This window comes from Vanellus vanellus (genome assembly GCF_965231255.1).
Source record: "Vanellus vanellus genome assembly, chromosome: 5".
NCBI classification, from domain to species: domain Eukaryota; kingdom Metazoa; phylum Chordata; class Aves; order Charadriiformes; family Charadriidae; genus Vanellus; species Vanellus vanellus.
In genome coordinates this window covers 31,217,920-31,230,095 of record NC_138910.1, presented here as the reverse complement: position 1 = coordinate 31,230,095, position 12,176 = coordinate 31,217,920, and the positions used below count along the sequence as shown (strand labels likewise).

Below are 12,176 nucleotides of genomic sequence, written 5' to 3'. Positions count from 1 at the left end.
CTCACTCAAGCAGAATTCTCCACTGAGAGATGTGTTTGGACAGGGACAGCCGTAGTTGGCTCACTGGCTCTTACACTACCTCTTCTAGATAATTATTAATCTTCATGTTATATAAATGGTAAATTTAAGTCAAGAGGCTTGCTCGAGACAGCGAAGACTATAATTCAGGTATTCCTCCCAGTTACCAGTAAGCAAGTTGCTATTTCTGTCTGTAATGTAAAGAAAATCCTATTTTCTCTTTGGAATGTTAATCCTGAAAATGCACTCCATACAAACAAAGTGGCATTTCAGTTAGATATCATTGAAACACTTTGCCCTGCTGTTATCACCTGAATGTGCATTTTTTAACTTTTATGTTAAACTCATTAAAGAATATTCATGTTAAAAGATTTCAGTACAGTTGAAGTACAATATTTAAGTCATCTTGACATTTTTATTAAATATTAAAGGAAATTGAATGGAATGCTTCCATCTCACAAATCAAAATTTTCTGGCAGAGTCTTACAACATCTGAAAGGTTTTGGCCAGCTCTATGAAGAGGTAAAAATTTCTACCTCATGCAAAAAAAATCTTATGCCTTTCCAAACCATTTTTTAAATTGTTTTTCTTCTATTCTGCTTGGAAATTTTACATCTCTACTCAATATGGACATTTATTTCTACACTTTTATTACAGTCAAGGGGGCAAAATGAAGGAAAGAGGATCCAGAGAGAATGTTATTAGTGATCCAAGAGGAATGTTCTGCCAGAGTTAATCTTGGTGACTGATTTGGGAATGGGCTATTCAAGATACTAATATATAACCTCTCTATATTGGTGATAATTACAGTGCTCTGGCACCTAAACAGTCATGAATCCCATCCCAGATTATATTGCCATTTACTGCTTTAGCAATTACCTTAGTATTTGGGTGTAGGGCAACCCTTCAATTGTGAACTGTTACTTACCCTGTGATAGACAGGTTTAACAACCTGCTTGCCTGGCTTAATGGTGAAAGATTGCTGTTGGAAAGGTTAAGTGCTGAAAGTTCAGTCATTTGCACTTTTTCAAATTGCCTGTGCATCAAGTCAGACACTGAGTGACTGAGCCCCTGGTCCTGGCACTCTGGAAATGGCCACGCAGGTGAAGGCAGAGGGGACTCCTACTTTGCCCACAGCTGGCAGCTTCTGTCCCCGAATGACATGGGTGGTGGTCCAGGACAGGAAGGGACGGCAGATGCTCTCTGATGGTGCAGCATAAGCTCCAGCGGAGTTCTGAGTCTACTGGCAATAGACCGGTGGCACTTGCCTCCTGGTCTCGCTGTCGCGGGGAATGGTTGTCCAGCCTGGGCTGGAAGAGAGGTCTACACCACCTTTCCTGCTCTCCTTTCCATGGCTAGAGCACTGTTCATCTCTGCTGTCAGAAATGGTGCTCAGGAAAATGTAGCTGGGTAGAAATTACAACCTTTCTGATGCAAGAAAATGTCTTTGTTGATCAGCTCCAAGAGGAAATCTTCCAGACTTATGCCATTCATTCATATCTAAGGCTAACAAAATTCATGCTTCATAAGAAAACATTTAAGGAATGTATTCCTCTACATTTTCCACAATGTTTAGAAATGTGTCCTTGACAAATGGCAACAACAACACAGCCTTCCCAAAACTGCAAACTCTGCAAAGTTCCAGTCTGGTAGAGATGTTTGAATCACTAAGTACAAAGGGTGCATGAAAATGGTTAACTTGAAAAATGACAAACTTAGTGAGGGATTGACAGCAAGAGCAGTGGGCAAAAAGAGAGCAGGACCCAAGTGCCTTTGCTCCGTCCCCAGTCTTCCTGCCAGATCCATGCAGAAAAGCCCCACGTGCCCACAGGGCAATACATGAGGCTCAGCAGCCCCTTGGTAAGCCAAGACAATTGCTGGGGATTCAGGCCCGCCAACCTCTTTCGGCTTCCTTCATGTGAAGGCTTGAGGGACTGATGCTGCTTTTATTGAAGTCAAAGCGAAGACTCACACTGTAACAGAAGGAGGCCCAAGGCCTATATTCACAGATGCATGAAAGGAAAGGGTTACAGAACTGGAACAGCCTTATTAACATAAATGCTGGTACTGAAGTCCTATAGGAATAATGTATATTTATAAATACTAAGATGACAGATTCTATAGGGCCCTTTGAAATTCTGAGCACACGTTTTCTGTAAGGGCTCAAAGAATGGGTTTTGGCTTGATTTTCATTTAATCCTGTGATTGCATATTACACTTTCTAGAACTGGTTGCTTCCAGAAAACCTCAGAGACTCCGAGTCATCTGTGACAGGTAAGCTACCTATAACGGCAACGTCAAAATCGCCTCTGGGTTTATTTGTTTCTTTATGCAATCATTTAACTTGAAATGAGCTCTTTTGGCAAGCTCAGGAAGAGCCGGGTGGCTCTGTAGTAACAAGCAGATCTAACATCAGTTAAGCAACTGATTTCGAGAGATTGCAGCAGAAGTAGGCACATAGTGGGTTTATTATTATTCGCAGAGGAGTAGTGATTATTCTCAGATAAGCAGTGATTCAATGACATTATGAGCAGCTTTTTGCGGGGCACAGTTCAATTCAGAAGGTCGTAGTTTCCCAGGCCCTCTTGCCCAGACTGAAGACAGACTTTGCACTGTCCCAGTTTTCATTTCTAGAAACAGAAACGTTGCTCAACAGTGGTGAGGAAGACGTGCTAGGACAGCATTTTTACGAGACAATGAAATAATCTTGTGATTAGTTAGGCAGGGAAAATTCACATTCTTCAGTGGCCAAAAGCTATGAGACTAAGGCCATGGTCACATACCTCAACTTGACCAGGCTCACCAACACCACCCAATCACCCCCTAGTGTGCTAAGAGAAGGGAGTATTTTTCAAGCATATATATGTACACACACACACACACACACACACACACACACACACATACACACATATAATGTATATATGTATCAGTGAAAGAAATTTATAATCAGGTGAAGTGCCCTAACCTAGCTCAGAGAATCATTAAAATCAACACCCCCACCCCCCCTGTACTGATTTTGAGGTACACAACCGGCTTTATAGTTATGCAGGAAAAGACTAGACAGGATTTGTCCTCAGGATTGTGTTCATGCACAATCAAATATTCTTTTGAGGACATAACCACATTTTTCATTGCTGCTGTTTATTATCTGTTCAGCTCATTGCTTGGGATCCAGCCCTGCTCGGAGGGAAGTGTGCTACCCTTCAGAGCTGGGTTTGCCAGACGCTATTCTGAAAGGCTGAACAAACATGCTGAAGTTTTCAGCAAAGCACAGGTTGCTGAAATGCTAGCCATTGTCGTGCACAGCTTCAGAAACACACAAAGCTCGGCACATCCCAAACCCTGATAACACAGGTCCTGGAAGAGAACAAATCCTCTCTCAGCCTGAACAAAGAAATAACTATATTCCTCACAACTCTGCTGTATTGCACTTCTGCTTTTTGGTCATAATCCCTTGACGGGCCCCATTACAGCCTCATACTGACAGGCTCATCCAGCACCACGGCACCTGAGCTCTGGGCTGCCAATGGGCCGGCTTCAGCTCTAGATTACAGAGTCCTTATGCCAGCACGGCCAAATGGCCACCTTGGCATGCTCGGCTCTTGAGAAGGAAAGAGCTGCTTCATACAGACCACTCAGCCATGACTGTCCATGGCCAATTAAGAAATCAAAGGGGAGCTCTGTGTAAAGCTCGGCCACTACCAGGAAGCCTAAGCCATGGTGGGAAAGCACTGAACCATGTTGCTGCCCAGTGTGGGAGCCTGCAGCAGCAGGGACCGAGGGGGCAGAGGGTCTCCAGAAAGACCCTGCCATGGCAGGGGCAGCCTGTGGTGCAACTCTAGCAGGCAGCCTCAGGTTGGATGCTTTGGCTGCCGGTCCTGTCCCTGCTCCCCAAGGCAGCAGGGGCTTGAACTGTTTTGCTGGAGGTGAGAATTCAGCAGTTACCTACCTCAGTGAGGCCAGATACCTTTTATAAATCTGTTTCTCAGGATATCTATCTCTTTCTGTGTCTTTTCCATTCTTTTTTTTACATTTTATCTCCTCAAAACAAATATGTCCGCCTGTCAAATGTCCTGTGTAGGGAGGGAGAGTGCAGGGGCAGGGGGATTCCAGTGCCTGATGTCACTTGGAGGGGAAGCAGTGGTGGGAGCCGAGGGAGGAAGCACAACAGGCCATGCTCTGATGGGCCTCCTGATGCTGAAACATGATCAGAACAAACAAACAAACAAAAAGCTGTAAAACTAAATGACTATTTTTATTTGTTTCCCTGTTGTTTTGTTTTCTCTCTTCTACTTCCTTGTCCCCAGCTCCTCTAGAAAGCAGCCACTTGGCATTGGTATTTGCTGGGCATGGAGCATGTGTGTATTACACCTATTTTAAGCACTCATCCTGAGAAACAGATTCATCTCTGTGAATCCCCAATACATTTTACAACCAGCTGCACTGCTGGTACTAGGGTAGGAAAAGGGGAAATGGTATTTTCTTTAGTTTTTTTAGTTTTGACCTCTGGTCTGCTCAGTGGGCCAGTCAGGTTATTTTGTGCACTTGGATTGTCACTGTAAACTGGTAACACCAACCTCTGATATTCCAGTTATGACATGTAAAATACAGTCTCCCCAGCAGTATTTTCCCTTTTACTTACAACCTTCTTTTTACAAAACAACAATGTATTTTGAAAATTTCTCTGAAAACATGAGTTTGAGCTGAAATCCTGGATGCATATACTCCAACATAATCAAACTCACATGGAAATGCAAATGTCCTGGAAAGCTAGACAGCTGGGGTGGGTTTATCCAACTCCCCTGTGTCCCTCCACTATCTCTGCCTCAAGCTCTGAGAAGGGCTGGGTCAAGTTCTGGTTCCAGCTTTCTGGCTTGTGCTCATCTCCTACGCTATTTTTTCTCCCGTTTTCCTAGGCTGAGCAGGGTGCCAGCAGCAGAGGATTTGGCCTCCAGGATGCTCACAGCCTTCCCTCGAGGCCGGATCTCTGCGCAAGATGCACTTCTTCATGGCTTCTTCAGCCCTCTGCCTCCTCAGCTCTATCAGGTTTCTGCTGGTAAGTTAACTCTTGATTTCATCTCACCAAGAGAGAGCTACTTCACATGCCATTTATTATGAGTTTCTCCTGTACTTTGAAAGTCTCTGCCATTCACCCGGACATGTGTCTCTTTTCTGCCTGCCCTCCCTCCTCACTCTCATATGCTGCAAAGTTTACGTCCCATTGCAAATTTCACGGCTTGTTTTTCTGTTTTCTTCCACTTGACCAATGTTAATACTAGAAGGGGACCTGGATGGGCTGCCGCCATGGTACATTTACAAAGCGGAGGTATATATGCTTTGACAGGTCATTTCTACCCTATTCTGTAACCCCAGGGGCGCAGAGCTTTCCCTCGGGCTGGCTCACCCTGTGTATTCAGTGTAAGTCACATGCCAGTCCCTCCTGATGTCCTGAATTCCCAGCTGCTCAGCATGATGTCCTAGCCCCAATTCCCTGGGACCGCTCCTCTTGCTCCCTTTTGATGTTCAGAGACAACAGCTGTTCCTCATACCCTGTCACACCAGTTCTCCCTCAGTTTTACCTGCTTTATTTTCTTCTTCCCTTGCTCCCTTCTCTTCAGCACATAGCTGCATACAAACAGATCTGCCTCTCCTGCCCTGAGCTGACAACAGATACAGGGTCTCTCAAGCTACAGGTTCTGTGCCTTACTAGGAAAAGGTCCCTCCTGTCAGGCAACAGGCCAGAGAGCCCTCGCATTCCCCATTGCCTCCTGGGCACCCACTACACTACTTAGTTTGGTGTTTTTTTTTAAGATAGGGGCAATTAAGAAGAAGTCTTCTTGCACTGTGTTGTCAAGCTATTTGAAAACTTAATTTCTGCATCCTGCAACACATCCCAAGTGAAGGAGCAGCCAGCTAGCATCTCTCCCAAACCGCCGCCCTTCAGAAGGTGCTCTCGGTGTGTATGTGCATGAGTGAGAGACATCTGCATTCCTTTTCTGTTCACCCAGCCACAGAGCACAAATCTACTTTGACACTTTTAGAAAAATGAAAAGATGGAATCTCGCAGGAGCCTGCCTGTGCCGGGGGGGGAGGAGGGGAGCACGCACAGCAGGAGGGAAGTTGACTTTTCTTTATACATATAGGGTTTTTTCCATGCAGAGTTTAAATTATGCCTGATAAAAGGAGTTTCGTGGATGTTTCAGTTCTTTCAAACCCTCCTGGCTTCCTCCCAATTAAATGAGGTTTGTCAAAGCCACAGGGCTCTGCTGCTGCCGGAGAGGCGGACAAGCACTTCCCGCAGTGACATCTCCAATCCCCAAGGGAGAAGATGAAAGTGTCAGTGCCAAGAGAGAGAGAGAGAGTGTGGAAAAAAACAGGTACAGAGACAGACAATGTGAGAGAAAGGGAGAGAGTGAGGAGAAACAGACGGAATGAGAAAACAGATTGGCATAATGTGTCAATCTCTCCAACACGCTGCCAGAGAGGGGCTAGATTCATTTCACCTGGGTTTATACACCATCCCATATTTATTGTCCCCCATATTGCGGCAAGAAGTACCTTGTGGACAGGAAACTGCATGGCGTTATCATAGCAACCAGTGTGTTGGGAACAGAATCAAAGTGCACAGGGCTGAAGCAAGTACAGTATGATCATGCAAGGCCATATTCATGAGTGATTCATTAAGCCTGTAAAAATTAGGCAATTCTGAATAATGTCGTATGTAGCCATCCCTATTTCCATAATTGTGTAAGGCATTTGTTCTCTTGTGTCATTTTGGCAACACGCTATTTTGGAATTTACCTGTATAATTTTAAAATTCTGGTTGCTATGATAACACAGAGCAGATTATAAATATATTCTTTTCCCACTTTGTTCTGGAGGATGCTGGCTATTAGTCCCCATCCTCTGAAGGAGAAAGTTAAAGCAGAAGGGCAAAGAATGAGCTGGAGATGAAAGGTGAAAGGAGGAGGGGGTTGATCCCAAGGTATGTGAGAGAGTAAGCAGGAAACAACATTTGAAAAAATAAAAGGTTCCCGTAAGAATTTATTTTCTATTTTTATGAAATAATTATAGCATAACTGTCCTTTTTATAAGTTGCTATGACAAGCTGGAAGCCAGAGGATGTTTTTCAAAGGTCAATTCCTGTGAAAAAATAATTGGAGAAATCAGTGTTTCAAAGATAAGTACCCCTCCAAATAGCATGTTTCTGATTACTGAGGGGAATGCTAATGACTAGAGGCTGGCTGCTGCCCCTGGGAAGGGACAGAAGGAACAAGGGGCTCTTTGCTTCCTGGTGGTCAGCTCCTGCAGAGGGGAACAGGTTGCTGTTGCTTATGCCTGTCTGGAGGCAAAGTGCTAGAAAAAAAAGAGTACCCCATGCTGTAAGAGTAAGACTCTCTGTCCCCGAGTGGGGCAGGTCCACAGATGGGCCTCTCCTGCAAGTGCTCACTCCTGTGCCTCTAGTGCTAGAAGGGACTGCTAATGCCCAGGTTCAGTGCCCACTCATTGTCTTGGTGGCCTTAATTCTATACACGCCACCAGCATCTCTGGATATGGCAACAAAGGAGAGGAGCATGGGATTCTCCAGTTTCCTTCCACTGTGGCTAGTAGCCTAAGGGGTGGCAGTGATGACCTTTCGTAAAACTGGAGCATTTGCTGTCCTTTTTCTGGCCTAAGCCAATCCCAAGACAATTATCTTTGTGCAGTGCAGCCCTGCGCTACAGCAGCTCTGATAAAACTTCAGTCTAACCCTTTGCCACCAGCTAAAGCAGAATGTTTTCTGTCCAATTAATCACTCCTGGAAGAAAGATGAGATCCTTGAATCAAGAAAGCATGAGCTGTGCTCTCAACTCGGTGTCAGTCCTGAAGTGCAAAGGGCCTTCTGAGAAGGTATCTCACTCTGCTGTCAGACAGGTCAGACACAGTAACAATTGCAGCTTATTATTCTTAGTTATGGATTTGGTTTATTTTCCCTCTCTTTTGCCCTCGAATGCTTTAGAGCAGGCTCACAAACAGGGAGGGTGAGCAGTGGGATTTGGGATTAGTATCACTGTGCTCCCAAGAAAACATATTGCAAGAAGAGCTCTGGCCAAACAACCCAGGCGCACGGGCCAGGGAGGCCTGAGCTGGCAGCTCAGATCCTGTCCCCACCGGACCGATGTCCAGGCTCAGTATAGACCTTTCTAACAGTTCCGGAGACATTTGACCCTGGGCATACCATCAGCACAGCAGTTAGTCATCAAGTCCAATTTGTGCTCTGTGAGAAGGATTGCGTGTTGAGTGTATGCGATCCCAGCTTTGACTTGGAGGGACTTGCTCCTTTTGGGTACGGTTGGTCTCTGGTTGCTACCTCCCCCCAGCAATTCAAAACCAGCGTGCCAGGTGGTGATGACACTGTACCATTTCTCCTAAAACAGCCTGCTGTTCAGCTTTTCAGAGACAAGGAGAAGGAGGGAGGATTGACATTTACAGAGCACTGTCATTTTAATTACGCAATGAGGAGGTTAAAGCTGCAAGTCATTGCCTACCAAAAATCCCATAGCTGTTGGGATTAGCCAGTGCTGGTAGATGTTATCACAGGGCATGTATAAAAAAGAGCTGGCTTTCATGGACATCTTGTTTGGATTGGCTGCTTTCCCTAGGTTCTCCTACATAGCTAAAAGGTTTATATAGTCACTTACATTTTTTTACCTCTGTGCTTTGCCGCCTCTGTATACAGCAAATGGATATCCTTCACTGCAAATCAGACACAGACACCGAGAAAGTGAAGTTCCCACCAGGTGTATGAATCTGGTTTATAATGTGTCTTAATAAGGGAATAAACCAAAGTTGGTGTTGAGCAGCAAATCAGCTGTCACTCCTGAACCAGAAGCAGTCTTTTTTGTGAGGTGATAAAGCACATCTTCACTTAACTCAGGAAAAACACCCCTCACTTCAGCTGGCCCAATCTCCACAGTGGTAGAAGGTCTGCTTGTATAAATACTGACAGGACACTGAGGTTTTGTATTAATGTCATTAAGCCACCACCCTGGGAAAGAGCCATTGCAACATCACAGCAGATGCGTGCCAAGGGCACAGGCCTCTGGAGATGTTTCCCTGCTTAAGCTCTTCCCCAGTCGCTGGCCTGGAGCAGACATCGTGCTGGCAGGTGTTGGGCCCTGTTTAAGAGCACAGGGCAAAGGGGAAGATGGGAAAAGAAGGAAGGTTTCCTTTGCTCACTCCCCAGCTCATGCTCTTGCAAAAGCACAACTGGCGCAAAGTTTGGCCCACATGACTTGTGGAAACAAAGTCCTACAGACATGGATCAAATGCTCTGACTCCCATTGATCTCAGGCCAGAGAATCTCTATAAAGGTCTTATTGTTCAGGGAGATGAACTGCTCTTGGGGGGAGCGCTGTTAATACCCTTCATGGAGGCAGACGTTATTGCATCAGAGGTTAGCAGACATTTTTCTGTATTTTGTTTAATTGCAAGTTATATTTGAGGTTTCTTGAACTTCCACTTTCCCTTTAACACTCTTAAATGCAAATCTGAGAAGATTTAGTTGTCTTGTTTGCTGTGAAAGACATCCAGACTGAAACTCCCATGTAGTTTTTCCCATCCTCAGGTGCACTTCTGCCTTCACCCAGTTATCAGCAGAAAAGAGCAATTGGGGATGTAGTGATCAGATTTCTAAGGCACAAAAGTTAAAGCTAAGTTTGAGATTGTGACAGCAAGCAACCATGAGCCTAGGAACTCAATTAGCCTGAAAGACAACTATCTCATTATCTTTCCTAAAATGATATAAATACATAAGAATATAAAAATTTAAAATAAACTCTCTCGCTATTGACTGTCTAGATGACTGAATTTCACTGCTCAATTTCTTTAAACACCCACTTTAGTATTTATTTATTCTAAGCGTGAAGCAGCTACGATAATTAGACTGTCAGATTTGGTAAGTTAATGAGGAGTCACTGGAGTGGAAGGTTTTGCATTTGTGAGATTGCTGAAGGAGAGAAGCTCCGTGCCTTCGCTCTATCTCTTTTTTCTTTTTCTTTTTTTCTCCCTCTGCTGGGTGGGAAGGAGAGAGCTTGGCAGTGCGTAGATCCATTTGAATCCTTTTGATTAGCGGGTTGCATTCCCACCACTGTTCTACCAAATAATATTTTGCTGGTTGCTCCAAGAAAAAGAAAAAGAAAAAAGAAAAGAAACTGTAGATGAGATTTCTAGAGAAGTGTGCCTAGATTAAAGAAATCATTTTCCAAAAAAAATCAGAAGGAACAGAGCTGTGAGAAATAGGATCCTGAATTAGTTTATATTGTGGCTAATGTCACAGGAGAGCATTTGGAAAGTAGCACAGTGAAGGAAAAGGACCATTTCACAGTTTTTTCTTTAACCTGATTTTCCCACAGGACAATCAGTGCTCACAGTTCCAGGAGTGAGACTGCAACCTGAAATCTGTGACCTGTTTGCTTCTTACCGAAAAGGCCATCTCTCAGGATGTTCAAGCAAGTTTTGGTAGAAAGCAGGGATGATTGACTAATTCTTGGGTAAGTGTGTAGTTGCGATTATCGAAGCTGCTGCCGTCATCTTTAGCACACGAATTCCTTGTGTATTGAAGGTGGGAGAACAGAACTGATACCCAGGGCTGGATGACCACATCCTAGGCTGAGGACAACATGGAGAATTTCACATTCAGAGAGAACAGATCAGCAAGCCAATGGCCCCCAATGCACAGTGCTCAGTGGTATCATGGGAGGTTTGGGTTTTTTTCGTCGTACTCCCAGGTCTCAGACCCGTGCCCTTTCCTCTGAAGCCTCCCCAGTCAAAATATTGCTTCATTTCCCCATTGCATAAACCCACCAAATTGCTTTGTTTGCCTTTGTCCTTGTCAATTGAGTTCACATTTTATAGCTTACTTGTTTTGGTTTCACATGCCATGGAACCTGAGCAGAGCTAGGCAAAATTTCCTTAGCTCATAACATCCTTGGCTTAATTAATCAGTATTTTAATACGACACACTTCAAAATGATGCTTCAGCGTCAACATTTTTCCTCTCCTTTTTGTTGCTGAAGACGGAAAGATCACTTAAAATCACTGTTATTGAAAGAAATTACCAGAAAATACCCTTTTATTATATCCTGTCTCTTTGTTTACTTTGTCCATTTGTTAACAGCATGTGTCCAGTCAGTGTCACTGGCTGGGTCTGTGATTGCAGGGCAGACCTGGAGACTGATCTTGAGGCCAAATTAGTTTGACTGTCTTATTGTGTGCCAAGCTAAGAGGCAACCTAGCTGTGATAGCAGGGCAAACCTCAGCTTCCCGTCTGTGCTTTCAAATGGATGTAGATGGCATTTACCTGCTATAGGATCAGCTCCCAGCACTCAGTGCCTGGTCTCACAGCCTCTCTCTACCCCATCTGTCCTCATCATGTAGACAACAGCAGGCAGACAGGACAGCCTCGAGTCCTTTCGAAAAGGGCCTGACATTGCCAGCCCTGTGGCCAGATTGGGTTTTGGAGGCAGCCTGAATACATTCCCTGCTCACCTGCTCAGCTAAGTGCAGACAGGGTGGCTGTTCCCTCTCTGTGATCAGAGAGGAACTAATCCTGCCAAAAAAGCTGGTTGTCAGTTCCACTCAGGCTTCTGGGACAACTCAGTTGAGGAGGGCACTCATGCTTCAATGTTCAATGAACTTTGATTTGGCCAGTTTTAACTGATTTTGAGAGTACTTCACAAATACATAATTTAAAAGAGTGAAACCATGGAAATAGCAGGAGATACTCTTAAACACTTTCTTTTTCTTTTTAATATTAACCTGGCCTCAAAGTGATTGTGTCCCTTTGTTTAAGCTGCTCACAAAACATACTGAAGCTTAAATGCCAACTTATGTTTTCTTCTACTCTTCATTACGGGAAAACATTCTATAAATGATGGTCTTCATATTAGTAATTCTTTAAAAAAGGCATCTGGGGCATCTGGATTCAGACATGCAAGCAATGTTATAAATGAAACAGCATTTTTTTTGTCATTTTAATAGGCTACCAATGGAAAGCAGGGGGTTCTGTATGCTATTTCAAATCTAATCAGAGGTAGATAGGCATCTAAAGCACAACAGCCTCATGCTGGCACATGAGAGAATGGAATTTCCTGGGAACATAATGAAACTGGCCA

At 44.3% G+C, this 12,176-nt stretch overlaps 1 protein-coding gene across 1 annotated transcript in view; it reads left to right on the top strand.

Moving 5' to 3' along the window:
- The window catches only part of CDK15 (cyclin dependent kinase 15), a gene marked incomplete at both ends in the record, with an annotated part of 35,775 nt that extends 25,250 nt beyond the window's left edge, over positions 1 to 10,525 (top strand). Inside the window, 3 exon segments of the mRNA XM_082484637.1 lie at positions 2,244 to 2,292; positions 4,938 to 5,077; positions 10,416 to 10,525. Coding sequence (XP_082340763.1) covers positions 2,244 to 2,292; positions 4,938 to 5,077; positions 10,416 to 10,525 — 299 coding nt within the window.
- Between the last annotated feature and the right edge of the window lie 1,651 nt (positions 10,526 to 12,176).